General features: G+C 35.3%; 1 protein-coding gene across 1 annotated transcript; it reads right to left on the bottom strand.

Annotated features, from left to right (window-relative positions):
• Nucleotides 1–660: 660 nt before the first annotated feature.
• On the bottom strand, nt 661–14,449 carry LOC141711356 (protein ALTERED SEED GERMINATION 2). The gene is made up of 20 exons (XM_074513755.1): nt 14,254–14,449; nt 13,572–13,640; nt 12,356–12,433; nt 11,901–12,035; nt 11,694–11,801; nt 11,278–11,406; nt 9,015–9,130; nt 8,818–8,935; nt 8,087–8,192; nt 7,646–7,791; nt 7,346–7,516; nt 7,126–7,236; nt 6,519–6,630; nt 4,759–5,108; nt 3,909–3,999; nt 2,812–2,907; nt 2,647–2,717; nt 2,447–2,574; nt 1,843–1,936; nt 661–1,119 (listed from the first exon to the last, which is right to left on the bottom strand). Exons 1-19 carry the CDS (start codon nt 14,323–14,325, stop codon nt 1,855–1,857), a joined length of 2,289 nt encoding a protein of 762 aa, XP_074369856.1. The 5' UTR covers nt 14,326–14,449; the 3' UTR covers nt 661–1,119; nt 1,843–1,854.
• Nucleotides 14,450–16,439: the final 1,990 nt, after the last annotated feature.

Consider the following 16,439-nt stretch of genomic DNA (forward strand, 5'->3'; position numbering starts at 1 on the left):
TCAGGGAAAAAAACATTTGCCCATTCTTTATTTAGCAAAAAAAAAAAGATCGAAACATTTTCCCCAACTAGGATTCCAGGAATCTATGTCATACATTCATACTCAATCACAGTAAGTTGGAGTGTAATTTTCTGGTCAAGGCCATGATTTATGACTAATCGTTTTACATACAAACCATGTGCACAATGCATTAAGAACTCAAAATCAACAAGAAAAGAAAAGATCTCGTTCAAACAGATGTTTCTTTTTGGTATATCCACACCCTAGAGTTATTTGTGCAGGGAACGAAGTATAAATGCAAAAGTCTTGTATATTCTAGATTACTTCCACCGCACGAACTATGACCTAGCCAATTCATTAATCCAGTGGTAATTTCCTGCTTAGTATTTAGCTAAACACTTTTAACCCCATTCTTAAAACACTAATTAGAGAGTCTCAGGAGCCAGGGCAGAAATTAATCAATTAGCTGTAATTAAAGTTCAGCAGAAAATTGATATAAACCTATCTTTATATTTTATTTTTTTAATATGAATTATTTTACACTATAATTTCCAACACCAAATTTTCAATAAAACCGCCTCTGATTTCTGCACAAGACATGATTTACGGTTGCACACATTTTACATACTAATTGTGTACATGCATTAAGAACCCACAAGGAAGAGATTAGGTCCCCCATTATTATTTCCGGACCGCATCTAGTTCAAACTGTTGATCTGTAACTGAAAAACTTAAGATCTCTATACAAGTTTATCAAATGCAGGAGGGTAGTTCCGGGGTAGCTCATCCACCCAGAAGACTGCAAAGCCAACACTTGTACACTTAAAAAAAAGGAAACACACTTCAGGGTAAAAGTACTGAAGTTCATTGAGGGTACGGAGTATTGTAGGCTGAAACTGAAAGGGGACAATTAGCTACTAACTCACAAACTCTATAAACTATGTACTAGAACGGACTACCATGAACTATTTGATATGAAAAGATGAAACGAAACTATACACTCTTGATTTACTCCACTTTCAACTATACAATAGGGCATCAACAGATCACGTTGAATCTGCAACAGCATTTAGCAACTCTCACATCCACTTCCGAGCAATATCAAATACATGTATTTCTCTGCAAAAAAAAAACAAATTCAGACAAGGACAAATGCCAAAGGAAGATCAATCATTCACTGATTCACAGTACATTCGCCACAAACAAAAAAAGTCAAATCTGAAAGAAGGAAAACTTTAAAAATAATGATACGCAGAATTATCTCAGTTCCTAGCGAAGTTCTCTGTCACCCACTAATCACCATTACTTTCTATGACACTATGATTTTGACAGAAAAAATAAGCCTGCCTCTACTTATACAAGAACTCTCGAGTCTGGTCAATCTTTACTTGATCAAATGCCAGGCACAGTTATACAATATTTCTATGTTACTCGGACTCTTCATTTTACCTTGGGAGTACCCTTGTTGGACGCTTGACACTCGGACATGGATACTCGGACGTGTACACTTATTCTAAACCAAAAACATGTACATTTTTCAAAATGTTGCCGAGTCTGACACTTGGACACGTATCCATGTCGTACTTGTAGCCGAGTCCGAGTAACATAGCAATATTTTTCTAGACAGTCAACCCGAAAGAACTTTTTAGACTTGTGCAAGTACACTAGATTAACATTCGAATCACAAACTAATCATGGGAAAAATATGATAGCAACATCAATCACTCGTTTGAAAAATGTACTCGGATAATAGGAGTGATTTATAGAGATCAGAGGCTTGCCGTAGATGCAAGATACAAAGTTATCACAGAAATCATCAACTCGCAAGATCGTGTCAGGTACCTGTTTATAGGCTCAGCTTTGTGTACACTCAAACGGATGAAGGGGCCCTTCTGTAAACTCATGCATCCGAAACCTCTCCAAAAGCTCAAACGGTCTGGAAAGTGAACCATTAAAACACAAATAAACGTGCAACAGGAATTTGAAAATAAATACACAATAGGACTACAATTTACAGTGATAATAATGTCAAACAGCAAACAGGGATCATATATAAATTATGTTCTGCACAGCGGACGAAGTTTAATTCGTACTTGTAGTTAATTTTTGGGCCAAGTTTAAACGTACTGAAGCATATATAGTTTTCTAGAAAAAGTAAAGATATGGTACATTAAAATCACCAGCAAAACCCAATTCATGCAAGTTGCAACCTCTGCTATTCCGGGAAACAGTCATCTAAATCATATCACTGTAAGATTTGGTGACCATATATAAATACTAGTTCCAGATCTCAATTCTGCACATCATTTTATGTGGCTTCGTGCACATCATTTTATCATCTTTGAGGACAATATGAATAAGGGTGTTAATCATGTTATCAGACTTGGACATGTTTAATCATAAATTTATATTTGGCACTAGCAAGAAAAAAATATACAGTCCTTACAGCATGGCTTCACGATTACGACACAGCCTCCGCTGATTACTTTCCATGACATCCAAGACATCTGCAGTCTCTGGTCCAGCTGCTCCACCAGCCACAATGGATGGGACTGAAGCACTAGGCTTCCAAATCTATTTTTAAGATGAACCCCTGGTCAAATACTTCCCTTGGTAAAAACTTTTAACCGATCTAAAAATCTTTACCTTGATAGTATTATCAATCCCACTAGTAGCAATGGCGCAATCAAACGGATGGCACTGCACACAGTTCACAACTGGGAGGAAAAGATTAACATATAAATATATATAATGGCCTCGACAGAGAGAAATATATTTTAAAATTATAGAATAAGTTTACAAAAGACTTACCAGCTTCATCGCCAACAAGCACTTTTATCAGTCTACCGGTTCTTTTTTCCCAAATAAACCATCTACCATCATCACTTCCACTAGCAACATAATCTCCTGCACTTTCAACAGAAATTTAATTACATATTTACTTACAGTGATCATACATATATACGATATCTCATTACAGATCATAATTACAGTGTAAGTTCATAAAAAGATTATTCATTAACATACATATAGTAGTATCGTATTTACTCATTTGATTATTATTCAGTGAACAGTTATACAGTCATACCTTTTTTTGAAGTGAATGTATACCGAACAATTCAGAATGGTAATATAACATATCAATACAAATACTTAAGTTCATTTAAACTTTTGTAGAATATTTCATGGCTGCTAGACTGGAATGTGAAAGTATAAGCAAGGAAATTGATCCAAATGACTTCCAATAAAGTATACTATAACATAGATTAATATATGGAAAAAGTTTTGCTAAAGTTCACTACGAAAACTTCTCTACTTGTTCACCTTAATTAATATAAATTTAATCATTTTAGATAATTCAACCATATTAGATAATTCAACCATACCGATTTTAATACCTTGCCGACATGATATCATATACAAAATTTTAATGTCTAATATAGTGGAGTGTCATTTTTATAAAACTTTTAGCTAATTTTATATTTTTAAATGATATAGATTTGTTGCTGTTGTATTTGTGTTACAGATTCATTGTTGTAAGACACTATATCGGCTGAAAATTTGACATTTACTTATTTTTTATATAATCTTTACATCTGTACCTTCAGATTGTTTAGGGAAACAAATGAATTTATAAACTTCTAAGCCACATTGAAATAACACTTTTCTAAATTGAACTTATACATATATGTTAATTTATAGCTGAAACTCTTTATATAGAGTATAGACATAGCGAGCGCCATATGGACACTGGTTACAGACTGTCAGGTGCCATCATAATACATCATTCTCGAGGTCCACAATCCTCACACAAGTATGTATGTCGAAAAGTAGGCACAATAGAAAGGACATACAAGACACAAGACAACCGAGTGAAATTCCTTCCAAAGTTATAATGACATAATTACCTCGTTGACCAAGAAAGCTCGCTTGCTTTATGTCGGTCCCCATATTACAGTGGCCGGCGTATCTCTGCTTCATATCTATGACAGCCTCAGGCTGCAACAGCAGATGGAAGCACAAAACAGATGAGCATGAAAATTGAGAAAATTTTAGATCATTTAAGCAAGGATATGCCAAAAAACTACTCATAATATCCGTAGTTTGCTTGGCATTAAATTTCCTCAATATCTCCACACTTTATGAAGTATTAATAAAACAAATTATTAAAAGATAGCAAATTCAACATTCAATTTGGACCAATAAACCATCCCTTTCAATAGATAATCATAGAGCATAATTGCATAACTGCCAAATTTGCAATAAGCAACTGCACCCTTAAATTGAAACTCCTGTGGTAACATATAAAATAGCTATATCCAGTGCCAAACTTTGCTTCTCAATAATCAGTACTTTAAAAGAATTATTTGGTCAATTCATCTAAAAAAATAAGAACTTCTTATTATTCAATATTATGCCTCCAAGTGTAAGCAGAAACAGCACAGCTATTTAACCTATTCTACTAAAGAAAATAGCATATTTGACACTAGTTTTGTGTCCTGAAACATCTCAATCCAACAACATAGACATTAGAATTCCTTTTGGCAGATACTACAAAGATCCTAATTGTAACATAATAGAAATATAGTCAAAATAAGGTTCGAGAACATATGTGTGTATGACAAATCACACATACAGAATATCAGGACTTGTTGGAGTAATTTCAGAAGCAACAGAAGTTAGTTATAGAAGAGATACTGAGGTCATAAAGAAAACATTTTTAATCCTTACAGCTACAGAAAACAGTGCATACTCAACCTGGTAAGTCCTTCCATCATTTTGAGATGTAGGGGATCCAAAAGAACCATTTGAGTGATCTGCACTAATTGCTGATTCATCTTTGCCGGGTATTCTGAAATTTATACTTTGTTGGACCACATCTGCTTCAGTATCATGTCCTTCATCACCCGAGATTGATGTTTCGAAATCCGATTCCAATTCCTCGTCATAATCGGAATCTTCTCCCTCTGACCTTGGATCATCTGGTGAAGAATCAATATATGCTTCAGAACGATAGAGGATATCACTTAATGACAGAGTTCCTTTAGCTCGAGATTCGGTTGTAGGAGCGCCATTACCCGATTTGTTTTTCTCGGATTCAGCTGACACTGCAACAGTATAGCATACTTATTATGTGAGAGTATCACTATGATCACTGCAACAATAACAAATACTGGTACAGACCAGAATACAGAGTATCCAAGGATGAGGGAATTAAGAAAGCAATCTTCTCATAAAGACGGGAAATCTGAAACTAGTACGCTAATAACTTGTGCATTTGATATTTCTATTTACTCGACAGTGGCTCTCGATCCAGTGCTGTACAGAAATGTGAATGTGTGTGCGCGCGCACGTGGAGAGCGCGATTGAAGAAATTAAGTGACACTGTGACAGTAATTCATGTACTCCTTATTGTCAGCACCGACTCATAGATTCCTTCAAAAAAGGTGAAGATTCTTGCAATGAGGATGAATAGCCAGCACTAAAAGATCAATTTTGGGAACATACCTACAATACTAGAAAGTCTTATTTCAGTCTCGTTTTTTAATTAGTAATTTACTAATTACATATAGTAATATTTAAGGTCTTTTTTTGCAAGTATGTTTTTGTTATTTTAAATCCGGACCAAAATACCAACAGATGAACAATATATCTCCCCGACCCACGGTCCCGCCCACTTCCATATACTCTCCTCTTAAATATGTCTCATCTATTTTTTAACAATTCCTATGGTACACTAACTTTTAACTATTTTCTTCACTTCTCTCATTCTCCTTTCCCAGCCCAAATGTTAACAATTGGGTGGGACAGGGAGTAATATATATGATTTTTATTTCTAAAATTATAACTCGGTCCCAAAAGAACAATACTGTAGGTCCAAATATTTACTATTTAAACCCAGCCAAAAAGATCGACGACCAAACTACTAGGGACATAATATATTGGCTTTAATAGTATAGTATAGATGTACCAAGAGTGCTAAGCACCGATTGGATATTTAATCTCACATTGAAAGAACGTAATCCTCGAGTTTCTAGGGTTACTTGATCATATTTTTCTGTAAAACTAAACCTAAAGAAAGAGTACAGAAGTTTGGACCTGATTCCGAATTCCCTTAAATAATTCTCAGCTGACACTGATTATCAATATACAAGTTGCTTCATTTAACTGAAGTGTTTTCTTATTCGAATTTCAAGTTGTCACTCATTATTCATTAATCTAATACCTCAACACTCAGACCCTCTCATTTAAATTGTTTTGTAGAAGATAGGTGATGACCAATTACCATGGTTATCAGGATTAAATATAAGCAACTAATAATACTTAAGTAAGCATTTAAATGTGCACATTCGAGCATCATGGTTCAGTAGTAAGGAAGACAGGGTGCTTCGACATTTGAAATACGGCACCAACTTGAAATTGAATATTTCAAGTATTCATCCATAGCGTACATTCAGTTGATATAGTTAAGACCACATGAATAAAGAATATGATGACATGATACATTGTCCACTAACCTGCAGCGAGCTCCTGTCGTATGGACTCCACTGTTCTTCCGATTTCTGAATCTGATGGAGCTAGTGCTTCAGCCGCAATAGCAAAGTCTAGAGCTTCTTTATGCTTTCTTAACTGCCCAACGGTAACAAAAGAAATTAAGTAAGAATCCATAATACAGCCTTAAAATTAATAAAGTTGCAAGTAAATGATAACTGCTAGTTGGTGGAGTGTGCTTTCGTGTAGATTCAATAGAACAAAACTATGACTATATTTTTTAGTCCGGTTCAATTATCGATAAGATTCTCAAGTTTTACATACCCATTGCATATGCGGGTATTTACATATATCTATTCTTTTTATAAACAGACACACACTGACACACACACAAACACATCATTTCCAAAGTATCTCAAGTAAAATGTGAAGTCAAATTTTATCCTGTCCAACAAGCATCATAAAATAACATACACTATCACCAGCTTACAGAAGCAATTCTTATATTGTATAAGATTAAATTTATCCACTAAGAGGTAGATCTACCAATATCTGATGTAGTCTTACCAAGATGATTGCACGAAACAGCTAAAGAGAAAATATAATATGTTTTAAAGAAAATCTTACACATACCAGAGACAAGGCCTTAGAGATACAATGGAGTGCCCTAAACGAAGAAGAATCAATCTTTCTAGCCCTCTGACAATCTCGTATTGCCATATGAGCATCGTTTTTCCAGTTTCGCTATATTGAAAGACAGAATTTGATCAATCAGAGATGTTCATTCAAAGGAACAATAATATAGATAAATAAAGAATGCTACAATCCTAAAGACAACTGATTACAAATAAACCTTCAGAAGTAAGGCTGCACGTATACATAGACATTCATGCATCAACATAGATCCAATCTCGTCCCCATGCCCATCCAAGACTTCACTGCAAGCTTCAATAGCATAATAACAGTTTGTCCCCTCTTTTAAAGATTTTTCTGCAATCTGGACTAATTTCCGGCACTTGTCAAGCTGCATTAATGGCGGTAAACTTCGAGGTTAAGTAGGAGAAACACTAACTAAGACATTCTTTAGCTGTCCAACTAAGAACAGTTGACAAAATACTATTATACATGTTCAGGGGGAACAAAGATCACATACCCCAGAAACGACATTTCTTTTTCTAGCGAAACCATTTGGGAAGACCCTAGACACTGAAGACTTTAAGTCCGCTCCATTAAGAATGGGATTTAAACTCATAAGCTTCATGGCATCTTCAGACGTATATCGCATAGCACTCCCACTGGCTGCCAAAACATACAATGCCAAAAATGAACATGATGTCTTCTTATTGCTAAGTGTACCCTGTTTGGATAAAAAACAATAATGTTATCTCTCTTTCATTATATATTAATGTAATACTTATTTCTCTCCCTTCGGCACGAATCCATCCTACCCCAATTCCCACACCCACCATACATTTTCTACAATATTCAAGCTTGCATGTTAATCAGTCATGTATCATGTATCGAGGAAGTATATTAATATGTCAAACAACCTAGTTATACAAAAAATAAATGGAAGCTTTTAAAAAATGCATACAAGGATTCATATCCATTAAATAAACATGCTCTCCACTATAGTTAAGAAGCACTTCATCTCCATCTGGACTAAATGCAACATGGGTCAGGTGCAAGCTAGAGAACCCCTGAAAGAAGAGAAGCTTATTAGAACTTTTACAATTTCGAAAAGTAAAAAATAAAATAGACCAAGGAAATTTATACTTACTATTAAGGAAGAAAAAGAGACCTTTTACTCCTGTTTTACAACAGGGTCATTTCAGCAATTTCAGTGTGTTTATGTAATTTTTTCTATTTCTAATATTTGCAACATTTTAATGGTTTATTTGTTGGTAATGGAATCTTATTAAGTATGCTATCCACTGCACTACATATGGCTAAATGATTTGTTCTCAAGCCTTTTATACCGTTATAAAGTCTTAAGTCAAAAAATTGCAATATATACATGCCTGAAGTTGTGGTTAGCATTTTGGTGGCCTCTTCCATTTTAACCATACCCATACTAGACTGGTTTAATCTTTCAAGACAAAAACTGCTTTCAACATATAGAGGAAATTAGATTTATTTAAGCTTTGGATAAATACCACACCATCTTCTTCGTCTTTAAAAAGTAAAAAGTTACAAGTCACTTAACTTTTTACTAGTACACTTCCGAATTGCTAAAATAATGGATTACTACAAATAACAATACCTGCACAAGTATATTATATACAAGACACAAAGAGGTAGAAACTGTAAGGAAGTGTTACTGACACGATCTGAAAGATGCATTGGGCAGAAGTAGTTGACACATGGAGGCGCTGACAATTTTTTCATAGAAGAAGATAGTGGCGGCAGCATCCGTCTATCATATAAACGAGCAAAGGCATCACTGCAGTCATAATGACGGATCGGAAATGAGGCATAGCATAACACCATAATAAAACACTTGCATAACATATATAAAGTACCTCCCACCGACAACGAGCAAATGAGGCCTAGTAGAACATATATCAAATGATTTCAGTGCGAGATTTTGCTTAGGAGTATCAGATAAAGACTTTTTAGCCCCACATCGCAAATCAAGCTGGGATCAAGCACAAAATATATTACAATCACATAACATTTATCAATTCAGTAAAACATGAACATGGAAACAGATGCAAAATCAGAAACCAGAAAACATTTAGATTAAAAATATATTATATAAGTTAGAGCAGATTTAATGTGCAGTCCGTCCAATAGAAAACAGATTTGTGTATGTATTTACTGTATGTGAAAGTGAGAGTGAGGGGGTGTGTGCGTCGACAAAACATTCCTGTTCAGCTCGCCAGAGAAACTAATATAAAGTCCTGGAAAATGAAACAGTAATACAAGAATTCACAAAATGTCACTGAAAACCCAATTCAAAGATCCAAGACAGTATTTAAACTGCAGAAAAACCAGGTTCCACATATGCCTCGTACTAAATTATGTGATAAGACTCAGTTTCATAATGATTTGGTGGAAGTAAAATCGACAATTCTTCATTCACCAATAAAAACACAAAAAGAAAATAACCAAAAAGAAAATAACTAAAAGTAGAAACTAACAAAAAAGCGTTCAACATACAACATAAGAATCTCATAGACTTCTGATACAATAGAAAAATAAAATTCGTACACAACCATCATGTGAATTTTGTTACATTTGTTCAAGCCTTCACAATGAAGTCAATATCTTAATCCAGTCTATATTTATTTTAAGAAAAAGCATAAGTATATTTTAGGCTTGACTTCACTGGATTACCAATCAAATTGCCAATACTTAAATCAATATAAACCTAAAACAAGTGCAAACATCATTAAATTTTAGGCTTAATTTTACTAGATTGTCAACCAAATCAATTGAAGTTTTACAAAATTTGGGATGGAGATAAAAAGAAGTAAAGCGTCCTCTCGTTCTGAAATTGAGTTCCAGTGTACAAATCAAATAGATCTGCATTTTCGTTTAAGTTTAGCTTCTGAGGCTGTTGCCGGATTCATGAATGCTTAACGACCACGATCTTTTACATATTGAATAAGAGTCGCTAATTTATAAATAAACCAAACATCAGCATGAAGATTTAAATCCTCAAACAAGGATGATGAGAAATTAGATAATTTTTTACATTTATAATATATCGGAGTACTAGTAAAAACTTTATGCCAACATTACGTGATATTTGAGTCAACCGTATTAAACCAGATGGATGAGCCAGGGACAGACGTAGGAATTAAACATAGCGGGAGCAAAGAAAAATCATACCAGCAAAAGGCCAGAATACAGAAAGAAACAAACTCACATGCCATGAGTATTTTTGGCAATAAATGAAAGTTATAGTGTAATACAAACATGAAACATATCTTAAAAACAACCTAGATCACTCCTCCATAATCTCAACCTAGATCACTCCTCCATAATCTCATTGATTATACATGACTAAATAGCTAAAAGAAATAAGCATAAATAACATGCACCTAGCTATCTATTATCATACACTAACAAATTAAATCTGTTCACTGTCCTATAATTTCTTCTATCATCTTAGTTGGTGGTGGTCTTTCTCAGCAATCCATCATTACTAAAAAGAGTTCCTTCAAGATCTAGTCTGCAAATTAGCATCACGTCATTACATGCATTTTGTGGAAAATATATTAAACTTGTGATGTGATAGAACTTTCCAAAAACATGGAGGAACAAATATGCACTTTACTCACCTTCACTGTTTGCATATAGAGTGCGGTGATCTACAGTCTTAAATGCAATACACTGAGAGCAAGTGGATCTTCTGCATGTGTCCATATATTTTCATACCCTGACCTATGAATTTAATCATTTTTCACTCCTGACATGTAGTTTAATGTATTCACGTTATTATTTCATGTCTTCTCCTCTGAATTGTCATACTAAACTCTTCTTTTCCCTTTATCTCCACACATCTTCCATGTAATTATTATAGAATCCTTATTTATCATATATACTACATCACCCATAAAACGATATAAACGACGATTACAAAGGCTGTACCTGCTACTATGAGCAAACACTTGCAAGTCGGTCATTCTTTTATTTCAAAACTATGGAAATTCCTCAGCTCTTAAGCCTAAATCCCAACTAATCATACCCAGCGACTTCATTCTATTCACAATTGTTTCTGAATTCTAGCAACAATAAATGGTCGCCAAGCCTGAGAAATATAATACTGATACTTACTAGAATGTTGCGACATTCTTGATGAGCAGATCCAATAGGAGGACAGGACGCACCTTCCCGAAGATCATGCTGCCTCAAAGTGCCATCTTCACTGGCACTCCAAACCACATGGGGATTTCCAGCTTCCACCTAAATAAAGAACATATTTAAGATGGGCAGATATCTTGGTTTCCAAGTAGTTGCTAACCAAACCTTCGGCCGACCTCTTCCTTCAGTGTACACCTTAAGAGAAAAATTCTAGCACAACAGTTTTCACTAAAATGCTCACAGTACTAATTTGTATTAATAAAATTGGACTTGCAATGTGAATCAGTTATGTTTTTTGACTTCCTCCCAAAACCCTTATTTTATTACTTCCAAATATTTCCAAACATTATTATTACAGTGTTTCAAACAGAAGAGAATAGACATCTTACTGCTAGTTTTTTTACTCTTCTGGTGTGACATTGAAAGACTGCTGATGGGTTTATAGCATTCTCTTCCTGTCCACCGCCACCCAAACGACACAAATTAAAGAGGCGGACCTGTCAGAAACCAAAACTTTCAGTTGACCTAAATAAGCATAATCCACTAGTACAAAGAGAAAGCCATGAAAAACAAAGGTGAAACCATGAAGACATTACTTCAGCATCTCCAGCACCAGAAACTACTAGGTCATCTGAAGTTTCAGGAACAAATTTTGTGCAAAATATATTAGCAGTATGACCAGTTTCCACAGATTGTAAAAGCTTATGGCCTGAATAACTCCAAACGTTAATCTGCAGAAAACACAAATATCCTTGAATCATAGGTTTTTAAAATATAGCAAAACAAGTAAAAATATACATATATTAACTTCTGTCCAACTCAGAGACTCTTTAAAAAATTTCAATGGTTTTAACTATTAAAGATTTTTCAAAACTTATCAAGAAGTTTTTTCTTTAAACCTGAAAATTTCTACTCCAAAGAGTAGGGTAAAGGTCTACATGCACCTTATCCTTCCCAGTGCAAATAAGACATGCTAAGTATGTTATGTTCAGTTTAGACCATATTTCAACAATTCGTTCATTTTAAATCAACAAGTGGTACGAAGGTATACTCGTGTATCATCTGATCCGGATATTAAAAGAGATCCACTTGGGTTCCAAGAAACAGCATTCACACAACCCTGGTGCCCCTGCATATGAATAGAAAACATAATTATTGTAGATGGAGCTTAAAAGTATCTAAACATGATTACAGTATGACACATATGTATGGCATCCTTATTTCAACAAATAAATAATCCGATAGGAACCGCAAACATGAATAGGTCATTCTACTTGAAGGCCATGATCTTCAACACCTGTAGAAAAAATGAGAGTCGCATGGGCATAAAACAACCTACCCATTAAGACGTTTTGCACATGTCTGAGAAGTGAATCTTCAACTCCCCTCTCTTTCCAGGTCTAATTCTCAATTGAGCACAAAAATGTAAATTATTACTGCCAAGATGTGACGCCATACCAGGAAGTAAAAAAATGTACTTATTCAAATCATGTTGGACCCGATCCAAAATACTATTTTGCAAACCAGCAAAACTCGAATGCATGTTTAAAATGTTCTGTCTGATGGAATATACAACAAAACAATTTTCGAGATGCCTTGAAATTTCAAACTAGATGACCAAAGAAGTATAAAGCACTGCATTGTAAGTTGCCACGCAAGCTCAAATCAAGAAATCTCAATGTATTTGGCTAAAGGTTGACTACTTAGTGTCTAAAGTTCTAAACTAGGCCCAGCAAGCTCGAGAAGCTCCTAGCCAATCGCAAATGTGGGGTTTTGATGGGTTTGAACGTGTTTGGCTCAAGGTTGACTCGTGAGTGTCTGAACTAGGCCTAGCAACTCGAGCAGCTCTGACTCGTTTGTGAATGTAAGATTTTCTATCAGGCAACCGGAATACATTGCAATCATATTTCTAGTTAGTCTCAATTTCCATCTTTTGCTAAAACTTAATATTGTATAAACAACAAAACCAGAACAAGGGCAATACCAAAAATGAAGAGCAGTCTATATTAGCTGGGCAAAGAAATAATAGTGGTGTACCGTATACCAAAGCAAACTTAACAGTTGAAACTTGAAAGTAAAGTCAAATAAAGAAAAAAGAAGATTAAACTGGGTAAAAATAATACCGAGACAGAAGAATGGAAGAGATAAATAAAAGAATATAAACTATGAATATTAAGAAATTAAAAACTTTCATTTCCCTTTCTACATTTTGTCCAGGAAGCGCTGACACACAACTGATATTAATTTAGGTTTAATGTGGCACAAACCTCCAATTCGGTTTCCTGGGAGAGTCTGCGTACTAACGACGAATGCATTTGCAATCCATGATTAATATCCTGCAAGAAACATATTACAAAACATAATAATTCAGCTGACGGTTGATGGTAACTAATAGCAATTAGTACAAAAGTTTGCATAGAAATTACGACTTCGAAAGAGAGTAAATGCTAAACAAAATATAAAAATTCCTCCTAGTAGTCTGCAGTGTACTTTTTGATCAGAAATTAAGTTAATTAGTTCCACATTCTATCATTCAAAACACGTATTATTGAACACAATCATCATATATCAACAGTCAATTAGCAATAACTAAACACTAGCAACATCGAAAAGAAACATAGATTCGTGATCAGCAGAGAGAGAGGGGGAAGGGGAGAGAGAGAGGGAGAGAGGGAGTAAGGAGAGAGAGAGAGAGGGGGGGAGGGAGAGGTAGAGAGGAAGAGAGAGATTGCCGGGAGAGAGAGAAAGAGAGAGAGAGAGAGAGAGAGAGAGAGAGAGAGAGATTGCCGGGAGAGAGAGAGAGAGTGAGAGATTGCCGAGAGAGAGGGAGAGAGAGGGAGAGGGAGAGAGAGGGAGAGGGAGAGGGAGAGAGAGAGAGAGAGAGAGAGAGAGAGAGAGAGAGAGAGAGAGAGAGAGAGAGAGAGAGAGAGAGAGAGAGAGGGGACATACAGAGCGAACGTCGAGAGAGCGATGGTCGATGAATTGAGAAATATTGCCATCGTGAAAAGGAAAGGAGTTCATTGATGATCAACACAAAACCCGAGAGTGTAATTTTCAGTAATCTATTGTATCTCTATCGCGGAAAGAAATTGATAGAGATAGAAAGGGGAAAGAAAGAGTCGGTTGTTTTGTAAATCCAGGTGAAATGTGAATGAGTCGGTTATTACCGCCTTGAGCTACAAAATGTGTTGATAGGGTAAAACTGTAAATTTTATTTTGGTGCTATTCGAGTTGCCTTTCTAAAATACTTGGACTAAAATTTGATAGTATTTGAGTATTTCGTTTTATCAAATTAATTTTTGGAATAATTATCAAGTTGACCGGCTATGTAATTAGCAAAATTTCAATTTTATCACCAGCAAATTTAGACTTAAATTGGTCACTTTCAGGTGGGAGCCCGATCGGTCATAACTTAATGAGTAATGACACGTCAAATTTATCACCGAAAATTAGCAATTTTGTGTGAAAATGGTCAATACGTGACCCTAAATTAATTGGTGCTAAATTTAATATTTCGTTAATTATATAGTGGTAAATTATCTAGAAGAAATTTTGACAAAGTCTCATACCAGGCTCTAGGTACTTATTTTAGTCCATAGAGTGCTTTCAACAGATAATACACATAGTCTGGAAAATTTGGATCTTCAAATCTTGGAGGTTGGCTTACATAAACTTCTTCCTCCAATTCTCCATTCAGAAATGCACTCTTGACATCCATTTGACAGACTTTAAAATTGGCATGGGCTGCATAGGCTAGAAAGATTATGATGGCTTCAAGTCTTGCAACTGGAGCAAATGTCTCATCAATATCTATTCCATCTTGTTGAGAATAGCCCTTGGCAACCAATCTGGCTTTATTCCTTATGACAATGTCATTTTCATCCATCTTGTTCTTGAATACCCATTTTGTGTCAATAGAGCTATTGTTCTTTGGCTTGGGTACCAGCTTCCATACCTTGTTCCTCTCAAATTGGTTTAGCTCATCTTGCATTGCTAAGATCCAATCTGGATCCAATAGAGCTTCTTCCAATCTCTTAGGTTCCTCCTGTGATAGAAAACTACTGTATAGACATTCATCTTGAGTAGCCCTTCTAGTCTGCACCTTAGATGTTGCATCACCAATAATCAATTCAAAAGGATGATTCTTGGTCCATTTCCTTTGAGGTGGTAGATTAGCTCTTGATGAGGTTGCCTCGGTATTGTCCTGATGTGAGATAGAGTGTTGATTGGTTGAAATTCCCCTGAGTTACTGATCCTTTGAAAAGAACTTGGAGTTCTATCAACTGATGAAGTGAATTGATTATCCGTTGATAGACTATGATCAATAGATGCTTCATTCTTTTCTTCAACGGATGATGCACTTTGTCTTTCAACGGATGCTGCATTACTTCTATCAACGGATGCTGAATTATGACTTTCAACCGATGCAGCATTTTGTGCATTATCCAAAGGAAGATTTTGAATTCTTTTCGAGGTGCCTTCTCCATCATTCTCATTTTCACCATCATCACAATATATCTCAATGTTGTCAAATTTGAGTCCTTCACGATGTCCCTCATCTGTTAGTCCATCAATCTTTTTTATCATCAAACACAACATGCACAGATTCCATAACAATGTTGGTTCTAAGATTGTAGACTCTATATGATTTTCCAGCAGAATAACAAACAAATATTCCTTCATCAGCCTTTGCATCAAACTTCCCTTTGTGATCAGGTTGATTCCTTAGAATGTAGCATTTGCAACCAAAGATATGAAGAAAGTTTAAAGTTGGTTTTCTTCTCTTGAACAATTGATAGGGAGTCATGCCTTTTGCCTGATTGATTAGAGAAATATTCTGAGTGTAACATGCACAGTTAACAGCCTCAGCCCAAAAATATGTTGGGAGTTTTGACTCTTCAAGCATTGTTCTTGCAGCTTCAATTAGTGATCTGTTCTTCCTTTCCACCACACCATTTTGTTGTGGATTCCTTGGAGCCGAGAACTCATGCATGATCCCATTTTCTTCACAGAACAACCTCATGGTAGAATTCCTGAACTCAGTTCCATTATCACTCATGATATTCCTTACTTTGAAATCTGGATGATTGTTGACTTGCTTGATGTGATTGATAATGATTTCACTAGCTTCATCC

This window comes from Apium graveolens, chromosome 3 (assembly GCF_009905375.1).
Source record: "Apium graveolens cultivar Ventura chromosome 3, ASM990537v1, whole genome shotgun sequence".
Classification (NCBI taxonomy): domain Eukaryota; kingdom Viridiplantae; phylum Streptophyta; class Magnoliopsida; order Apiales; family Apiaceae; genus Apium; species Apium graveolens.